This window comes from Panulirus ornatus, chromosome 20 (genome assembly GCF_036320965.1).
Source record: "Panulirus ornatus isolate Po-2019 chromosome 20, ASM3632096v1, whole genome shotgun sequence".
NCBI lineage: Eukaryota > Metazoa > Arthropoda > Malacostraca > Decapoda > Palinuridae > Panulirus > Panulirus ornatus.
Window position 1 is genome coordinate 67071838 of NC_092243.1, and position 22230 is coordinate 67094067.

The following is a 22230-nucleotide window of genomic DNA, read 5'->3' on the forward strand; positions in this document are numbered from 1 at the left end:
AAGAAATACGCTTATCAGTATTTGAGAAACCTTTGGTAGAGTTCATAAACGTATTAACTTTTTGTTGTGCAGAAAAAAAAAAGATGCTCTCTCCACACTACACATGAACTGTCAAAAGTCCAAGGTCAACATTTGAGGAATTTCTTAAGTGAATTCGCTTGTAGGTGGCATCTCACAAGCCAAGCAGCTACCAACTGCTTACACCACAAGGAGTAAATGTAAGAAATGAATGTTATTCTAATAAGTACATGAGTAGGAAAATAAAAGCAAGAAAGACATAAACAACCGAGGAAAGCTGACTGAAAGGATAACAAAAGATTTTTTCATACCTATTTGCTGTTTCCCATGTTAGCAAAGGTAGCACCAAGTACAAATGAAAAAGAGGCTTCATTCACTCACATTTATAGCTGTCATGTGTAATGCACCAAAACTAAAGTCCCCTATGCGCAACCAGGCCCCAGAGACCTTTTCATAGTTCCCCTGGCTGCTTTACATGCCCTTGTTCAGCCACTGACAGCATGTTGCCCCCTGTATACCACATCGCTCCAATTCACTCTATCCTGTGCCTGCAGTTCACCCTCTCCTGACAATCCAAAATCTTTTTCACTCTACCCTTGCATCTACAATTTGGTCTCCTTTTTCTCCTTGTGCCCCTTTACCTCTTGCACATATATCTTCTTCATCAAAAGTTGCAAGTCATGTCACCTAACTCTGAAAACTATACCAAGCTGCCAGATGTATGAAATCCCCACCCAAAAGTGAGTAATAGCCCATTACTAGTATTATCCACCTGGGTATTGGGAGGGTTAGTAATGGCTACACAGTGAACCAGCACTTCAGTGGTTATCAAGTTGCACTCCTCTGACTAAGGTAGCTACCTGTTCTTTGTCTCACCCACATGTGGACTGCTGGCATTCTCTCCACAAACACAGTCTCTCCTTGTCACACACAACACTTGATAGCACTTAACTTGCACAGCTCATTCTTCATGACACTAGAAATTCCTGTGGTGAGTGCTATGTGGGAACCCTAACCTTTGGCAAAATGATAGAAACAACAGTTAGAAGTAATTGGTAGGAATATCAGACAAGAGCATTAGGTAGTAATAGTAGTAGGTAGGAACATTAAGGGTGAGGCATAAAGACTAAGATGCAGCATGAGTTCACATTATGGAGACTCTTTTGCTGTGGTCACCTATTAGAAGGAGTTCAAGGAGGGAACATGTGTCACAGATATAGACAATGAAAATAAGTGAGTAATAGTTTCTTTCATAAATAAAATGTAATTCATGCATGCCTTATTTTATGTAGTCAATGCCAATTTTTTTTTTTGTGGAAAATGTCGAATGACCTGCTCTTAGCAGTAACATTTATGAATCAGTTTGTCAAGAGAGTGAAGTGGGATGACATAAAAAAATATGAAGAATTAAATGACTTAGGGGATGATTTCAGTTGGATTACATAAGAATAATGGAAGTTTGTATGGGAGGCAACCCCAATGACCTTGTGCTAGTAGAAGAAATTACATAAAATTGCATCCAGTATTCACTTATGTAATTTTGGGATATTGGAAAACTGGGGTTACATATGACAGAATGCTAGAAATACATGCAAAGAAAAAAATACCTCTAATATCCTCCTCACATATGCCATCCATTCAGCATATTCACACATATTTGTTGTGAGAGTTTTAATATTTCTTAATATATTCATGTTATTCACCAGTATTGTGACTGTGTATGACATACGAGTATATACATGAAAGCAGAGTCTGCATGAAATAAAAGTAGAGTGTTCAGTATCCTGACGCTGAGCTATACTGCCAAAACATGGACATGAGGTAAGTCACAGAGGTCAAGAATCCAGGATGTGGAAATGAGTTATATGAGAGGAGCATGTGGTATGACTGGATGGAATGAGATGTAGGAGAAATTTGGCATGGCAAGGAATACAAAGGGAATGGATTGTGGAAAGGCTGACTAGGTGAAACATAATACTTTAAGGAGGTTAGGGCATGTGAAAATGGAAGAGATAGTCTGCGGGCATTATCGGATTCCATGTTAATTGATAGGCCCCTCCCACGACCCCAGCAAATTTAAAGCATACTACCATGACTACTTTCTTGCATAATTCTGCTCCCAGTGAGAGGGAGGGTTCAGGTGATAATGTATTGGCCCCTCCCACTAACCCAACTAACTCAAGGAATATCCCCTCCCCTACCCTTGAAGCAATCCATTAGGTAATAGGCTGTTGACATCAGCCACCCAGGGTGTTACCACTGTCCTGACTGAGGATCATTAAAGTGGTGACCAGAACCATCTTACACTCTCTGATAGAATTGCTGGTATTACTTTCCGTCTCAGCAAAATGGGACTACTGGGTTAGTCCTGCCATCTTCCCCTTACAAGCACCACACACTAACTCACACCTCACTTATTTTCTTCATGTACGTTCTCTTGCCACTTCCTGTCAGCACAGTTGTTTTTAAATATCATCATCATGGAGTCCGACTGATTCTACTGCCAATGAGTGGGAGGGCTCTGACAGCAGTAGTCCTGGCCCCTCCCTTGACCTTTCCCTCTCTGATAGACCTTCCTATTTTTCTATCCACTATACCAACATCTGTAATATCTCTAGTAACCTCTCTTCTGTTAAACACCATTTGTCTAGTATTTTTCCTAATATCTCACATCTTTCTGAGACCCAGTTGTCTACTAATGTTCTTACAAACCCCTTTTATATACTCAACTATAATCTCTACTGATTCCAGTTTAAAGGTGGTGTCTGTGTGTAATCCAATACCAAGACACCTGTGGACCTTGAGTTCCTATACTCTGTTATGTGGCTCAAGGTATGTCTCCCATCTACCACAATTTTCCTTTGTTTTGCATATTGCTCACCTAATTCTACAAATTTTATATCTTTCTTCGACTATCAAATCTCCTGCTATGACTGTGGTATCCTGTCACCTGCTAGCCGAGATCCTCTGCTTGGGGAATATCAGTGTTCAGGATACGGAATGGTTAAGTTCCTTCCATATAGATAGTGAGGCAAAGCCCTCAAGTGTTCCATTGTCAATTATCTAGAGCAAATTATCTTCCACCCTACCCATATTCCTGACCACTGTGACCCCTATCCTAATATTCTGGATCAGTTTTCACCTTTGATCCATCCCACTGTAACTACACAATCTCATCCCCAATTGGTTCATCTGATTGCAGGCTCATAAATGTATCAATTTTAACAGCAAATACCTCTCCTGCTTCCCTTTCTAAATGTATGTATTGGCACCTCAACAAAGCTGTTAAGGTCTACAGGGTGATTGTTTTCTTGCCAGTGCTTAGCAATCACATAACTGTGGTCACCTCTGCATACTGAATGACTGTGCCAGTAGCATCTCTCAGTTACTGTTTTACCTGTCTGGCCAATGTATATATCTTTACATGCTTTAAATCTGATGGCATAAACTCTCCCAATTTTCTGATAAACAGGTCTTCGTATTATTAAGGTCTTACAGATAATGTTATTGTACTGGAAGGCAACATTAAAAGCACAGTTTTTTGGTAACTGTCAAAAATTAGTTAGGAGAATAGGGCAACACCAAACATTTTGGAACTACACATTGAGTATCCCTTACCTGAAATGCCTGGGACCAGAAGTGTCTCAGATTTTGGAATATTTGCACAAACACAATGAGATATTGTGAGGATGGGACCCAAGTCTAAACGCAAAATACATTTATGTTTCATATACACCTTATACACATAGCCTGAAGGTAATTTATACAAAATTTTAATAATTTTGTGCATGAAACCATTTGGGTAACACTGAACCACCAGAGAGCTAAGGTGTCACAACCTCAGCTGTCCACGTGGACAATCTGTGGTTGCTTGGCATCAACTTTATTCTTGACTCTGATTTAATATGCTACTGATAAGCAATCATCTTACACATATTCACACTGAGCAGAGAATAAGAAAAAAACAGTGAGTAATGCACGTAGGTCTGGCAGTGATGATGGGTAACAAACTGGCACCAACAGAGCGTCAGAGCCCATGGGAAAGTGAGGTAAGATGTGGATTTTTCCGCCTGCAACGTCATGACGCTGCTCAAAAAGTTTCAGATTTTGAAGCATTTCAGATTAGGGATGCTTAACCTGTATTAAAGTTTTTTATGTCCTTTACAATTTGTTCATCATAATGAGTGAAAGAGGCAAGAAATCTCATACTTGAGCAAGCTTATGCCATCCTGCAGGAATCTTCCATGTATAATATATTTCAATTTTTTTTGTCTTTCAACCCATTTCTGCTGTTAGATGTTGTTTTAAAAAGTATTGAAGCCTGATATGGAAATACTATGGTTTTCCCTGGATAGAAGAGACGTGACAGTTTTCAACAATGCAGGTGGTTTTTTTCACAGGGTGAACACAGGCTGAAGCTTAGGAAAATATGAAAAAGTAGGACAGCACATAGAAAGATATAAATAATCTAATTACAACATTCACAAAAAAAGCAGCCATCTTTACCTCTCCTGACAAGTTATCCAGCAACTTTTGCAAGTTTCTGATCTCAGTGGCCGACACATACTTTCTGAGAGCAGCATCAAACTGTCCTTGCTGGATCAACAGCTGGAAGATGTGCTTTGCATACTGCCTGTTTTCAAGGAGAAATATTATTAGTTATGTGATTACTATTTGTCTTACTAGGAAATAATTTTACTCGTGTTGCCCCATATTTCAACTTTGTATATATTTACCATGTCTTTACTCGTATGTGTGTATGCACACATACACACACACTAGCCCATGCCAGGTACCCATTTTATAGATCAGCCCCAAGGGTAGGATAAACAGCAAAGTGGACTGGGTGTATCCAACATCTTTTGCCGCTTTGCCTAATGCGTGCTTTTAATTGGAAATATTCTCTGTGCATACAGAGAAATTGCACTTCCAAAACAATTCAGATATACTTAGAAAGATAAAGGAATAAAAATTTCCAAATGTAAAAAATAAATATTTTGATTAAAAAGACTTTCTGTGCACCTCAAGAACTAAAAAGCTACCAAAAAATGTCTACCAAACTAACCCATGTGAAAATGATATGTGGCAGTTTACTTACATCTTATCTGACAATCTTAATGCTTTTCATTAACTCTCTCCCAACGTAATTTGTTGGTGCTGGTGTACTGAGTGGTTCAAAACTTAGAATTTTGCTCCTCATAACTACTTCAATAACCCTAATATCTGAGTCCTTCTATCTGCATTCAGTTCCTGACATTCTTCCTCTTTTAATTGCTTATCATACTCAACACTTCCTCCATAAGTCACTTAGTCTATGTTTTTTAATAACTATCTACACAGAAAATTTATCAGTAGATAATAATCTTTTTCCACTGGCCCACACTGAGTAGGCCAGTGGTTGTATAAAAGCCTCAACCTGTTTCAAAAGCATCCATCTAAGATAATGTGTTGAAATGAAATGTTTGAGGACAACATGTGGTGTGAGGTGGTTTGATCGAGTAAGTACTGGAAGAGTAAGAGAGAAGTGGTAATAAAAAGAGTGTGGTTGAGAGCAGAAGAGGGTGTGCTGAAATGGTTTGGATATATGGGGAGAATGAGTGAGGAATGGTTGACAAAGTGAATATATGTGTCAGAAGGAGAAGCAGGAGACCAAATTGCAGGTGGAAGGCTGAAGTGAAAAAGATTTTGAGTGATCGGGGCCTGAACATAGAGTAGGGTGAGAGGTGTGCAAGGAATAAAGTGAATTGGAATGATGTGGTATACCGGGTCAACGTGCTGTCAATGGACTGAACTAGGGCACGTGAAATGTCTGGGGTAAACCAAGGAAAGGTCTGTGGGGCCTGGATGTGGATAAGGAGCTGTGGTTTCGGTGCATTACATATGACAGCTAGAGACTGAGTGTGAACAAATGAGGCCTTTTTTTGTCTGTTTTTCTGGTGTTACCGCACTGATATAGGGAGTGGTGATGCCGTTTCCTGTGAGGTGAGGTGGTGCTAAGAAATGGATGAAAGCAAGCAAGTATGAATATACCCTTTGAACTCAAAGAATGATTACGACAGTTACAAACAGTTTGACTATCTCACAAGCATCATCTTATCTTTCCACTCTTCTATAAAAAATTTATTCCCATTAATCTTTATTCAAATCTAAATGTTTAATCAACTACACATTGACTTCTTGCAAATAGACATGAAAGTCCTAAACAACGATGAAACAAGCTGCCACAAAGAGGGAATAAAAGGGGACAGAAATCTAAGTGAGTGCACCCAACTTTCCACTGTTGAACTAACTAGACCTAGATGTTGATGTAATAACCTGTTTCTTACAGTCCTGCAAATCCTAACTTCAAATATTCCTACCTAGTCTCTAAGCTGCCCTCTTGTGCTAACTTGGCAGCTGCAGGTAAAAGACGGTCTGTTACATCCTTCTGGCCAGACAGCACCCGACTAGCTCCAAGTCGCTCTACCTCATACGCTAAAAGTCGAGCAACAGTTGTTCTTACCACTGCATTCTTGTGACTGAAGAAGATATATGACATGATATATGAATGGGATATTCTGAAATGCTTTCTTATTTCATATATGAGGTAAGTTGATTTGTACAAAGTAATGTAAAGAGTGCTTACAAACAAGTCTGTGCTGTATAGAGATTTTACTTCTGATTTAAGGCAACTTTACATCAGAAGTATCAAAAATCTCGTTTATCACCCTCAAATAATGATGACAAGGAAGATGTCGAATTAATGAACTAAGTGAAAGCATTTGTTCTTTATTAATTAAGAAGAAAAGTTATCACCTATAGGTATTGCTATATTACTCTTAAGCCTCTACATTAAAGAGTTTAAGTGACAGCTTTTTTTGAATAATGAATGGTACATAAATGACTAACCAACCTATTCTCAACAATGGTTTATTTATACTTATCAAGTGTGGAAGGGTTTTTACCTAAGTCCTTCTTGAATTATGGCTGGAATAGCCTTTGTGGGTGAAATATTTTCCAAGAGGGCATCCAAGGCATGGTGGCTGTCCAACTGCAGGAACTTGTTGGTATCTGCTGTGCGATGCAACAGTGTGCCTGCAATTTTCTCACAGTCCTGAAAATGAAAAAAAAAAAAAAAATCTAGTAGGTGGCAGGTAAAGGAAGCAAACCAATGGATAATTTGTTTAAGGTGAATTCAAGTTAGGTGAAAAATAATGAATATTCATGTATATATCAGTAAAAGATTATTGTAGGTTAAGCTGACTAGAGAAACAAAATAATATAACACTGGCTTTTATATAGGGGAGAAAGAATACTTCCCACAGATTCCCTGTGTGTCATAAAAGGCGACTAAAAGGGGACGGAGCGGGAGGCTGCAAATCCTCCCTTCCAGTTTTTATTTTTCCAAACGAAGGAGCAGAGAAGGGGGCCAAGTGAGGATTTTCCCTCTTAGGCTCAGTATTCTGTTCTTAATGCTACCTCGCTAACACAGGAAATGGCAAATATGTATGTATGTAAGTATGAAAAACATTAAGAGATAGATAAGGTGAACATATTTTTTCATATGTATGAAGTGAGATTCAATAAGAAAAGGCATATGCTTGTAGCATTTGTTCATTATGGACACAAGGGTTGGGAAGAATTCAGGAGAGCAGTGCTAAGCACAAAAGGAATGCCAAATACAGCTGTGGGCAAGGAGAGGTCATGCAGGCAGTGATTTTACCAATAGGCCACATTTGTTCACACTCAGTCTCTGTCATGTATAATGCACCGAAACCACAGCTCCCTATCCACATCCAAGCCCCACAGGCCTTTCCATGGTTTACCGCAGACATTTCACAAGCCTTATTTTAGTCCACTGACAGTAAGATGACCCCAGTGTACCACATCATTCCAAGTTACTCTCGTCCTTGTATGCCTCTCACCCTCCTGTATGTTCAGGCTCCAATCACTCAAAATCTTCTTCACTACATCCTTCCACCTCCAATTTGGATGTATGGATAGAATGAGTGAGGAAAGGTTGACAAAGAGGATATGTGTGTCAGAGGTGGAGGGAACAAGGAGAAGCAGGAGAGTTTTGGAGAAAGAAATAATGACTGACAATATACAGAAATGCAACTAACTAATCTTAGCATGAGGTTGACTGCAACCCAACTAGTCAATGAGGGACTTGCAGAGGGTACTGTCATCTCAAAGCAAGTAATTACCTATTTGTACCGAATGGGAAGGGAGCTCCTACACTCATGGGGCCCCATCTCTTAAATTCATGCACAATGTCTGCATCAACCATGCCCTCAGTCAAAGTGTCCCATTCATCCTCCACTCTTATATATAAGAGTATTTCTTTACATCCTTATTTACAAGTTTCTTACTTAGGTGTGTGTTATGTCTTCAGGTTGCTCTATCCCTACATGTCTCAAAGGAATGCTCAAGGGCTACTCTGCTGATCTCTTTTAAAAACTTAAATGTTGTGATCAGGTCATCCCTCACTCTTCTCTCTTCCAAGGTGGGTAAAATTAAAGCCTTTGGCCTTTCCCTGAAGCTTTGCTCTCTTAATTCTGGTACCATCTTTGTTGCCTTCCTCTGGACTTTCTCTATTAAAGTGATATGAACAGCTTACTAAATTTTTACTAAATATTTCAAATGCGGTATAATTAATGCAGTCTGAAGTCTGTAGCCGAGATGTTTTCAACTGTATATGATATAGTATGAAATATTTCTCATGTTTGAGCATTTGTAGGCACAAAGCAGACACTATATATAATACATTTTTTTTTTTTTTTAACTTCGCCATTTCCCACGTTAGCGAGGTAGCGTTAAGAACAGAGGACTGGGCCTTTTTTGGAATATCCTCACATGGCCCCCTCTGTTCCTTCTTTTGGAAAAAAAAAAAAAACACGAGGGGAGGATTTCCAGCCCCCCGCTCCCTCCCCTTTTAGTCGCCTTCTATGACACGCAGGGAATACGTGGGAAGTATTCTTAATCCCCTATCCCCAGAGATAATAATACAGATATATAGCAGCTAAATGAGTGTTTATAACATCCCCACAACACATTAACTACACATACGGAAAAATTCTACATAAAAGATCAGTGCAGGCAAAAATTATTTGTAAAAGGTGATGGCACATAGATCCAAGAGATGGAGAAAATTAATATAATCTGCAAAAACACTACATCTTTCACCAAAAATGAGATGTGGAGAAAATCATTTACAAAAATCTTGTAAATGAATTTCAACAAAGTGGTGGAGTACATATAAAATCTCCATTTTCTTTTCACAACTGAAGTAAAAAAAAAGGGTTAATCAAAATACATTTTTGAAGTGTTTTACTGAGAAACAGGTGAACATTTCACTTACTGATTCCATGCTTCGCTTCAAGGTATCAAAGAGACGTGTGAAAGCTTGGATGGCTGCACGAGAGACTTGAGAGCGAAGGTTTTTAGCTTGCTTCAATAGAGCCATATTAACACTGTGCAAGTCAGACTGTACAACTTCAGGATGGTGTTCATTCAATCTTACTAGTATCTCGATACCTTCAACCTGGCTCTCCCTGTGTCAAAAACATGTAGTATTAAGGCTACAGTATAGGATAGAGTACCTAGGACTATTAAAAAACTGAAAAAAAAGAATGTTCTGATGACTTTTCTGAAATTTCACCCATGATTTCCAACACCAGCAAGACATACAAATACAAGTTAGTATGAGCATATAATTCTAGTCTCTATGATTTTTAAGCATGAAAAGGTCAATCTAAATTCCTATGTGTGGATGATTTCAGTACCTACAATGCTGATAGGGAAAAATCACGAATCTTCCGATAGTAACAGTATTGCATATGTAGTGATGAAGCTCAAGCAAATTGTCATCAAAAACTAATGAATGATATCAAAATCTGACAAAAGTAGGGTAAATAAAGCATACTAAACAATGGCTATACTCTGTCAAAATGAAATATGTCATCTCTGCAGCCTTATCCTCTAATTACCCACAACTTTGCGTAGGTAATTACTTGACCTTACCTTCCTTCCCTAGGAACTCCTATGGAACTCTTGCAGCACTCAGGAAGCTGGTCATATCCAATATGTGGAACCACTGGTTAAAAAGCATACAGCTGTTTGTGTGTCCTTATGGGGTGAGCAGAGGACAAATGAGGAGTAAGTTGCACCTGAGACATGAGGAGTCTTGTAATATGTTGATTTTGTGTTTGTAATGCTGAAGAGATGTCCAAAATGTACACATAAATGTCTAAAGTTTCTAATGGTTTATGTCTGATGGAGTAGCATTTTAGACTGGGTTTGGGGGGGCTGCTGTTAAGTGCTTCTCATGTGAGTCTAATATTTTGTCAATGTCATAGTTGCTGGGGGAGTGGGATCTTCCACAACCTCAACAGCAAGTGATCAGGACAAAATCAACCTATTAATCATGTTTTAACTATATGAGAGAGCATTCTTTACATGAGGGTTGCTACTGGTTTGGATTAAGTGGCTCATAAGTGACGGGTCCAGGGTGGTGATATACTGTTGGCCATAAGATGAAAATGCAAAGAAGACAACTGGACAGGTGTCAGATGATCATTTTCAAGATGACAGATGACCCACTATTTCACTTGCATTAGTATTTAAGGCTGGACATTTTGATGTATTACACATGACATCTAGAGACTGAGTGTGAACAAAAGTGGCCTTTGTTGTCTTTTCCTAGTGCTACCTCGCACATGCACGGGGGAAGGGGGTGCCATTTCATGTGTGGTGGGGTGGCAACGGGAATAAAGGAAGCACATATGGATATGTACATGTGTATATATGTCTGTGTATGTATATGTTGAAAAGTATAGGTATGTATATGTGTGTGTGTGGGTGTTTATGTATATACATGTATATGTGGGTGGGTTGGGCCATTCTTTCATCTGTTTCCTTGTGCTACCTCGTTAATGCGGAAGACAGTGACTAAGTATAATAAATAAATTGATTCAAAATGGAAAGTCAATAAGTTACTTATTATCAGCTCTTGTATGGATGTGAGTGAATGTGGCCTTTCTTCATCTGTTCCCTGGACCAACCTTGCTGACACATGTGGTGGCGATGCTGTTTCCTGTAGGGCAGGGTGGTACTAGGACTGGATGAAAGCAAGCAAGTATGTATATGTACATGTGTATATATATATATATATATATGTATATGTATATATATGTATGTTGACAAGTATATTTATATGTACATGTATGTGTATGTGTGTATATCTGTGGATAGGCCTTTCTTCATCTGCTCCCTGGTGCTACCTTCCTAATGTGGGAAACGGTGATCAAGTATAATAATAATAATGATAATGATAATAATAATAAAAAAGTTAAGTGTAAAGAGAAAGTATAGACCACAAACATTTGTGACATTCATCAGTGAATTAAACAACTGTATTTGTTCCATACACACTAAAAATGTTCATATAACATTATGGTGGCCATAAATTAATTTTACAAAAATTATACATCAAGTTAAATTAACTATTATGTGCAAAACTTACTGTACTCATTTTTTTCCAGCTGTACCATAGCTATTTTGTGTAACCAGCTCTCATACTTACAAATACATAAAATACATTAAACTGAAACTTTGTATATTAATTGTACACTGTACTGATATTGAATGTTTTCAGAGTAAGCATACCAACCACTGCAAAGTTAGAAAAGTCTAATAATAAATGATTCATTAATAGAATTACAGGTAATTCAGCTAATATGTAACTAGGTAATTTGTTTTACATACTCGATTTTCTACTGTATATGGCAATTCATTATAATTTTTTTAGTGGTTGTGTTTACAGCTGTTCAGAACTGATATTGTTTATACTCCCGTTTACATTCTGTGTATGTTTGTCTCTGGGAAACACTGCATGGGAATTGCCCTTTGCTTTTGGTTACACCACAAGTGTAAGTCTGTATCATCATCAATTGATGAGAGACAGTACTGTCTCATCACAGAGCTCCTCACTTCAAACGTGTCCATCCTGCTACTGAGTGCAGCACAACCTTGGAGATGCAAGAACCCTAGAACTTAAAGTGTCCTGGGTTTACAGCCCTAGGACCCCTTTCACAAAAAGGTCCAGGGGTAGTATAATAATGAATAATAATTTCTTGTTTACTCACCAGTCTCCAGAACTGAGTAACTGATGAGAATTCTTCAGGGCCTCACTGGGATTGGCAAAGGGTTCAAGATGTGTTTTAAAGCATGAGGAGGATGGCTTGGATAACCTCATCCCTGCAGATGCCACAGTGGTAGACATGTCATCTGAGGATCTGTAAGATCATATACGGTACCTTTATAATTCTTCTGACTGTAAAACTACATACAGAATTAGAAAACCAGAATTGATAAATATTCCACAATGATACAGTTTATTTTCTAAACTAAGCAGTTAGATGTTATAATTTCATGACAGTACAACATAAGTAAGTACCCCAGTGGAACCTACTGCAAGAAGGGAATCTATGGCAAACTTACACCCAAGTTCATACATCATCATAAATATTACATACTAGCTGATCCCAATGAATAAAAATATATTTATGTTGTAATGGTATTTACATACTAATTGTCTACTGTAATACTGGCTTTATTCTTGACCTATCTGTACTAAATCTTATTTGAGGAATACAAAATTGATCAAAACTTTTAAAATTCTATTATTCCACATATATGACAGGTGTAAAACAACCAGGTAGGCAGTCTCCATGTACATCTTTACTGTATGTTCACACATCACATAAAACAATGCCACTGCAGATGACAAAAAGGAATTCCTCTGGCATCCTCATACCTATATCTTGAGTCCTAACGGGTCATTCATTGCATCTGTCCACCTCTTTATCAATTTACGTTTTAATATTGCATCTTCAGCTATGGTATGGCAGATTTTCTTCAACATATACTTGTCACACATTCTAAGTGACCAAGCACCCTTAAATGGCTTTCATTTATGCAACTTTTTCACCTTAAATATCCTCATTTCTATTCTTTACATCATCTGTTCTCCTTTCTGAAGTTATGCTATATGTTTCATTTTTTATTTTTATTCACCATTTCCTGCACAGCAAGGCCAGGAAAAGACAAAAAAAAAAGAAAAAAAGCCTTAATTGCTCACATTCACTTTCTAGCCTTACATCCCTTTTCCCTAGGTTTGCTTTCATCTCTCTTATCGTGCCATCCATAAATATGTTAAAAAGCCATGACATTACGCAGCCCTGCCTCACACTCAAATGTATACCAAAATTTTGTTCAATTCTATTCACTCTTACCAATGCATTTGCTCCTCTAAAGAAGGCTTTCACAGCATCCTACAGTTGCACCCCTAGACATACATCCTTAACACATCCCATTTGCCAAATGCTTTCTCCAGATTCATAAAAGTTGCATACAGCTTTTTACCATTTGCTAAATGCTTTTCCACAATCACTTTCACTGAAAAAAATCTAATTCACACATCCCCTCCTTCTCAATCCCCTTGCTCTTTGCTTATTTTGCATTTAGCCACTTTCATCCATTCTATCAATCAACTCTCTTGCATACACTTCTTCTGATAGAGTAAACTCTCTTGCATACACTTCTTCTGATAGAGTAAACAGACTCATTCCTCTGTAATTGTTATGTACATACTTAGTGCCTTTAACTTTGAATAAAGGAACATTAATAGCCTTTACCGAATCCTCAGGCACAGCCTTGTGCTTCCATGCTTAATTACATATTAAATACATCCACTCTATCACATTTTCTTCATCATTTCTGCCATAATTCCATCCACTTAGGTACCTTTCCTACACTCAATCTCAGTTTTGCCCTTTTTACCTCCTTCTTGCACTTGCACTTCATCCTCTTCCTTCCATCCTACATATCCCTGCATGTAACAACTGCTGCCTTACTTTCTCCTACAATGCTTCAAAGTATTCTTTCCATCTTCCTTTCACTTCCTCCTTTTGATTCAGCAACTCCCCTTCCTTACTTCTCATGGTTACATTTCCACTCTTACATTACCTCTTTCCTTTTATATTTCTTACACTTTTCCCTCAATTTTCTTCCAAAATCTTCATAAACTATTTCTTTGCTTTTCTCTATCACCTGCTTGACATTCTGCTTATACATCTTATATTCTTCCCTCCTCCTTTGTTGACCTTTCACTGGTACATTATTTTCTAGCAATCTTCCATATACCTGTTTTTTATTGTTTTTTATATTCCACAGCAATTCAAATATCGTCTGTCCAATGTGCATTTTCACTTTTATTCATATATCTCACAACCTTATATCCAACTACCAATTCTACAATGCTTAACAGTCTTTCTCCAAAGTTTAACAGTCTTTCTCGAAACATTTTAAAAGCCTCAAAAACACATGACTGAATCACTACATTTACTCCACTTTAATGTAAACTTTCTATCACCCTTCTTTCATATTCCTCCTTGCATTCTTTCTGATTTATCTTCTACCTTGCCAACACTTTTTCCTCTCCATTCTTCCTTATGACATATCTCCATTTGTCCCTGATTCTCACCTCCACAAGAACTGAAAATGGTCATAATCTCTAAAGAGTCCTTTCTTTGCCCTACAGACCATTCTGTAGATTCCACTGAAGACTTACATACCTTGGTTCAGCTCAATGAAAACACATTGCCCCTTGTACATCGTACTTCTTCAACTTTCTCTATCCTATGCATGATTTTCATCCTCCTGCGTATTCAGGCCCCAACAACTCAAAGCCTCTTTCATTCTATTTTTACATCTCCTTGCTCTCTCCCTCCACTTCTGACATGTATGTCCTCAGTCAGTCTTCCTTTCCTTATTCTCTTCATATGTCCAATCATTTCAGCACATCCTGTTCAGCTCTCAATCATGCTTTGCTTATTACACCTCTCTCATACACTCCTTCCTTACGTGATCAACCCTCCTCCCACCACATACTGTCCTAAGACATTTTATTTGCAACATATCCACCCTCTTTAGTTCTTTTGCATTTAGGACCCAAGTATAGAACCCATACAGCAACAGTGGGATCACTCTACCATCAAACATACTCATCTTTGCCCTCACAAACAGTGACCTCCCAGGCCACATGCCCCTCAATGCATCCTCTTACCCACCCTTTTGTTTGCTACAGCTCCCAGAGTTCCATCTGCTGCCATGTCCACTCCCAGGTGCCTAAACCACTGCACTCTTTCCAGTCTACCCCAAGGCAGACTCATATTCAAACCGACTTTGCCTGGCTTTCCCTGCTAAATCTCATCACATTACTTTCATTTACAATACTTTCCATCTTCCTCCTTCCACACATACTTCCAAGCTCAGGCACTAACTTCAACAGTTCCTCACTTGACATCTGCAAACAGCACCTGACTCATCTCCCATGCCCTCCCAACCCAGCATACTGTAGATCCAACCCTCTATCCATCTAAACAGACTTAACAGCTATGATGACATCGAACATCCTTGATGCAGATTGACATGTAGAGCCACTCAGCCACCTTCCTTCCTATCCATACATATACCTTACTCTCTCAGTAAAAACTCTTCAATGCACCTAATACCTTCCATTAGACATCTCTGTCAACCAGATCCATAAATGCCATAGACATATCATTCTCTTTCTCCAAATATTTCCCACATACTTTTCTTTTTCAATGCAAACACCTGGTCAACACATCCTTTATCATATCTGAAGCCACTTTGCTCCTCCCAATCTGATTCTGCGTGCATGCCACCACCCTTTCAGTTACCACTCTTCTCAGGAGCTTACCAGATATACTTGACAATCTTGAAAAGTAGTACATATGAAGGAAAAATTTTCCACTAAATGTTAATTCCAAACAGTGCTGTTGTAATATTTGACTTCATTATCAGATTTTCACCTACCTAAGAACAGTGGTTATCTAACATTACTGCGATTACTGTGGTTATATAGAAAGTTTTAATCTATATTCAGCATTCATTATTTATAAATTATGATAAGATCACAAATGAAAAGCATTTAAAATATAAACATAAAAAGAACATCTTATGTTAACTTAGAAAAAGCTAAGTTAACATATGCCTAATTAATGCACTTATGTATCAAAATAACAAACATAATCAAAGAGTCATTTACGCTGAACTATACCGTTGTGTGGATATTATCAAGACTCTTTTCAGTACTTGAATCTATTGTCAAATTAATGTGATGTCTATTCCATTAGCACAGTGAGGGGATGACAGACTCAGGTGACTGTTGTGATTCTTTGTGAAATTTTTATTGTTTCTTAAAAATATGATAACCTTTTACATATATGAGTTGAATCTTGATTCTTCATGTTATCTAATCATTTATACTCGTAAATTAGAAGATTCAGTTGTAACACATCCTGGACCACAGTGGTATATAATTACCATGATTTAATAAATATGGCATGCTCAAACCAATATTTAAGGGGTATAAACATGACAGTGTTCAAAACACATGATTACTTATTTGTGTGTGTTTAACATCATTTTCTATAAAGCTGCACCACAATGATTAATCAATCCATAATTCATCTACCAAATTTAAGGATTCATCAATTATTCATGGAAATCACACCAAACCATGCATGAAGGATGAAGGGATTATATACCATGGTACAATACAATGATGATGAGAGAAACGTGGTACCACTTTACAAAACGTGTAATTACATTACACTCTTCATTATTGCCTTTTATGCTCTGAATCATTTTTCTAAGAAATAGATCTTGTCTAATTCTGTTGCTTTTAAACGAAATTTATACTACTGTCTATTAATATGCTTCTTTATACTGACTGTAAAGTTGTAGTTTGAAGTCCCAGCTGTATTTATGTAGTGGTTAAAAAAAAAAAAGCCATGGTTATGGATGAGGAAGAGGCAAGAGAAGGGAAGTGAAAGACAGGTGCTGCTGAAACAAAGTCCAAGTGTCTCTCACATAACAGTTACTCAAGAGAATGGGTGATATGTTGAATCCTGTCCTTAACACTGACATTTTCTGTGTCCAAGGCCTCCCTCTTTTTTTTCTCATCAAAATTGTAAGAGAAAATTCATTTGACAAAGGGCATGGACAAAACTGCATGCTGTTAGCAGACTTACCTCATCTGGAACAATATGTGTATTTCTATAATGTTATGAAAATATTATGTAAAAGTATAAGTACACCGCAGAAATTGTCTTAGTAAAAACAGACCTTAGCATGGACCATACATACTTATGAGAATATTTCTTCAACAAAGATAAGGAAACTATCATGATAATAAAGGCAGTTATTCTATATTAGCATTATTTCAATTTTGATAATTACAATGCATTTTCTCCAAACAGTAATCATTGAGAGAGCAAGAGAAATGAGAAAGCTCACTGTCTTTTGGCAGATGCCAAATCCCTTTAATAACCAGTGACTAATCCCACCATCTGTACCTATGGACAGGATCACCTTGTACCGACCACTGCATGCCAATGTTTCCTCTTGAGGAACAGAGTTACGTCATTTGTATGAGGTGATCCTGCCCTTATAGAACATACGGTAGGATTATTCACAGGTTACCATTGGGATTGGCCCATCACTTCCAAAGAGAAGAGAGCTCTTTCAATTGCTTTGCTTGATGGCCTTCTCTGTCCAAAGAAATAATGTTTAATGGGTTCAAAACTAGGTTTCATCTAGATGCAGAGACATTTCAGGATGCTGTTTTACTATGACAGTGTGTCAAAAATAAAAAATAATTTGACTCGACACCCTACTCAGTGTTTTTACTTTGGCCCCTCACACATATTGGGAGAAATATGAAAGCAGTGCTTCACACTTCTAATACAGTCCTTTCCTTGTCACAAAAAAGACTCATCACTAGCAAAGACAAATGAAAGTGCTTAAACATTAGTGATATAAATCAGATTTCATTTGAACACCATGCACAAATTTGACATCCATTAAATAGGGTAAAAACCTGTTAAAAAACTCAAGCATGGGCCAAAAGCCATCAACTAGCCTGGACTCAGCACTAAATTGAGGAGCTAAATGATGTCTCAGTTGTGGTTTTTGCTGTCCTACATGGGAGCCTCGACGTAGCAAAGCCTGCCCAGGTTTTGACCGACTTGGCGATTCCACATGACTTTGTTTATTTCTGATATGTGAGTGTTTCATTAATTATCATAAGTAAGAACATACTGAATTAAGTAATGCTGGAAGATATTTTGTAAATAAGATAGGGAAAATTGAAAATACATATATTTTTATCATGTGAATATGACTTTCAATGAAATGAGCTGCTAAAAGATCCCTAATGATGAATGGTTAAGGGAATGAATTTTGAGAAATTAGGTGGCATCCCTATTTACAAAGACTGATTCATTTACATCAATGTTTTCATAAGAAATGACAATTCTTTTTTACCCTTTACAAGTACAATGCTAGGATATACCAATGTGTGTCTTGTATAAAAAATCTTTTGGCTTTGAATACCGAGTCTAATCATGTGGAACAGATTAAACTCATTAGGATGATCGTAAGCATACACAAAGTGACATTATCCTTTAAAAATAATCAATGGCTAGTCCTAGCCGTATGCAGACCAGGCAGCTTCATTCATTTTGATAACCCAGTCACACAGCTCTGGGACATGTATGGCAAATTTCAAATCACACATATATCTAGTTATCAGTTAATGGACTACTCTATTCTTCACAGTACTTTATCTTTTCAGTATAGCTTCTTCAGGATATGGTAACGTAAAGTCAAAGTATACTTGCTGCTGATATGAAGTAACATGTACTCTGTTTATTCTCACAATTAATAAGTTATATTCTGGACCCAAATGAATTTCATGTGAGTGAATACTGCTACAAAACAAACACGTACCTGTCAGGGAAACGTCTATTGTTCCGTCGTGCTTGAGAGGTGGATCCCCCGTTACTGCCTAGACTGCTACTCAGGTTGCTTCCCATGCTACCACCAGAACCAACAGGAGGATGCCCTCGTTTAACTATCTGAGGTGTCCTGCACGAAGTGTTTCCATGTTAAGTACATTTACACATGTAATGTACAATGTTCTCACCAGCCTCCATAGGAGCAAGCCAGAAGGCCATCAACAATGGCCCAGAATTATTTTGTAATTTAAGCTCAATGAATATGAAAAATTCAAATGCATTAAATTTGTTCCACTGTAAGTACCATGTTCAAAATCTCAATATATTTGGTAAGTTTTATCAACCCCTTAATCCATCCATACAGTTTTCTGGCCACTCCTGTACATTATTTTTTCAAGTTGTATTCAAATATTCTGGGTGAAGTCCATAGATAAGCTGTTGTACCATCAGTAAAGTAGATAACAACATTGCAATCAGGCTTGTTTAATGCTGTTCTATCTATCTATCTATCTACCTACATCTCTGGTGCCTGTTCCAATTGCAACTCCCTCTTATCCTTTAGTGCCTCACCCTTAACAGGTCACTGACAGAGGGCAAGTCTAGCACAGTGTTTGCAGAGGCTTCTACCTAATGTTCCTAATGACTACTTCTATTTAATGCTCCAACCTAATACTTCTACCAAACCTTTCTACCTAATGCTCCTACCTATTACTTCTATCTATTGCTCCTACCATTTTGCCAAAAGGTAGGGCAAGTGCATAGGGCTCACCGCAGGAAAATGTAGAGTTATGAAGAATGAGATGCAAGAGTTAAGTGTTGTCAAGTGTCACATATGACAGGAAGAGATTGTAAGTTTGTGACCAGAATGCAAGGAATCCATATGTTAGTGAAGCAGAAAGAAGAGACCGTTACCTGGGTCAGTGGAGTGCAACATAACAACCACTAAAGTGCTGGCTCACTAACCAGACGTCAGTAACTCTCCTGATACCCAGGTGGGTAGTGCTGGTAAAGTACCTCGGAGCCTGGCTGTTGGCTGCCTACCAACTACTACCTTATCTACCGATGGAATGATTATTCTTTTTTTTCTTATAATCACAATAATATACTCTACATGTAACATCTAAAAAGTTGACATATATTGTATCTTATTAATAATTACCCTATGACCAATTTCTTTGGAATTGTGGCAGGAAATCTCAATTCATAAATACATGGGTGGAAAGGTTACCTAAGCACCAAACAAGTATGGGGGGAGTGGTTGAAGGGAAAAACATATCAAAATTCATAATGATTAAGCCCTAACACAAGTAATAAATCTAGCCTCAAAATCTAGAGTTCTTTGTTGTATGTGATGAGCTATTTGGTGGCTGAAAGGCTATTCTTAACAACCTACCTGAAGGTCTCTCGGGTGTGAATGCCATTGGTGTGTGGGTTGACGTGCCTGTCCAGAGAGCGATGACGCTTTTCAACACCAACACTCCTACCCAAACTTTTGCTCATGTTACTACTGTGACTCTTGCTTTTGGGTATCCTACGCTGGGATGGAGGGCTGGGAGCAGGGCTAGGGCGTGGACTCACACGAGGACTAGGCCTAAGGTTGTGTCTTGGACTGGGGTGAGGACTAGCTCCTAAATTTCTACCCTTATAGCTTATGTTGGGCTGAACAGCTGTGAAGTAAAGTAAGTTATTGAGAATGACAAACTATAGTGTAACATTCATTTCAGAAGCTGTATTATGATGTCAAAATCTGTAAGTCAGTCAGTGATATTAAGACATTTAGCTTAAAAGAACTGCTAAAATGACAACTGACCACATGAAAGGAGTTAATGGAATGACTAATAAAAAGCACACTATACTGTACCATCAAAATGCAGGCCCTGTGAGAGACTGGTTGGGGATTAATGAATATTATACAGCAGATACATGTAAATATAAATAGGACAAAGAGGATATATGTGTCACAGGTGGAAGGAACAAGGAGAAGTGGGAGACCAAATTAGAGGCGGAAAAATGGAGTGAAAGGGATTTTGAGTGATTGGGGCCTGAACATAGAGGAGGGTGAGAGGCATGCTAGGAATAGAGTGAATTGGAATAATGTGGTATACCAGTGTCAACATGCTGTCAATGGACTGAACCAGGGCATGTGAAATGTCTGGGGTAAACCATGGAAAGATCTGTGGGACCTGGATGTGCATAGGGAGCTGTGGTTTCAGTGTATTACACATGACAGCTAGAGACTTAGCGTGAACGAATGTGGCCTTTTTTGTCCATTTTCCTGGCGCTACCTCGCTGAAGCTGTTTCCTGTGGGATGGGGTAGTGACAGAAATGGATGAAGGCAAGCAAGTATGAATATGTACATGTGTATATACGTATATGCCTGTATATGTGTTGAAATTGTTAGGACATATGGAGAGAATGAGTGAGGAAAGATTGACAAAGGGGATATATGTGTCATGGGTGGAGGGAACATGGGGAAGTGGGAGACCAAATTGGAGGTGGAAGGATGGAATAAAAAAGATTTTGAGTGAACGGGGCTGAACATACAGGAGGGTGAGAGGCATGCAAGGAATAGAGTGATTTGGAATGATGTCGTATACCGGGGTCTTTCTTTTTTCACACACTTTACCAAACTCAGTCACCCGCTTCTGCAGTTTCTCACCCAAATCAGCCACCAGTGCTGTATCATCAGCAAACAACAACTGACTTACTTCCCAAGCCCTCTCAACCACAACAGATTGTATACTTGCCCCTCTCTCTAAAACTCTTACATTCACCTCCCTAACAACCCCATCCATAAACAAATTAAACAACCACGGAGACATCACGAGATGCCAAAAGAAAAGGCACTTATCCCTGATTCTTCGCTGTCAATGATGACTGCAGCCTACAACTGTTTTCTTGTCCCTAAGGGGTTAGCATTCCCCAACTCCCACATAGAGTGCAGCCTTAAGGCTTTTTCATCTACTGGGCTGAACCATGGGTCAAACCCAAACATTTTTTTGCAATCACACTTTTTTTCCCTCACCACTGGAAGATTATGTCCTGGCCATCCTTCTCCAACTACCAATGCACACCTGGGAGGTTAATCACAACCTTGGAGTGTCAGAGTACAATTGCCCACATTGCCATAACCCTATCACTAAAAAACTTCTCCATCAGACTCTCCGGCTTACTCCAGTTATATCACCGACAATTCATATCACTGCCCTCTATAAAGGACTTTTCACATAACTATGGACATGCAACAACCACTCCCACACAAACACCCAATGCACCCTCGCAAAACAATCACACTTCCAAGATAAACACCTCACGAACAACAACACAACATATAAAACCCCTCCC

The 22230-nt window shown here is 38.3% G+C and overlaps 1 protein-coding gene and 1 long non-coding RNA gene across 2 annotated transcripts in view; one reads left to right on the plus strand and one right to left on the minus strand.

Annotated features, from left to right (window-relative positions):
* The window catches only part of LOC139756084 (TOG array regulator of axonemal microtubules protein 1), a 269423-nt gene that overhangs the window by 750 nt on the left and 246443 nt on the right, over positions 1 to 22230 (minus strand). Inside the window, 7 exon segments of the mRNA XM_071675112.1 lie at positions 4525 to 4651; positions 6378 to 6536; positions 6963 to 7111; positions 9359 to 9551; positions 12144 to 12293; positions 18877 to 19014; positions 20278 to 20551. Coding sequence (XP_071531213.1) covers positions 4525 to 4651; positions 6378 to 6536; positions 6963 to 7111; positions 9359 to 9551; positions 12144 to 12293; positions 18877 to 19014; positions 20278 to 20551 — 1190 coding nt within the window.
* LOC139756086 (uncharacterized) lies at positions 5 to 5026 on the plus strand. Its single transcript, XR_011714259.1, has 2 exons — positions 5 to 805; positions 871 to 5026. It is a non-coding gene; the product is annotated as an uncharacterized lncRNA (long non-coding RNA).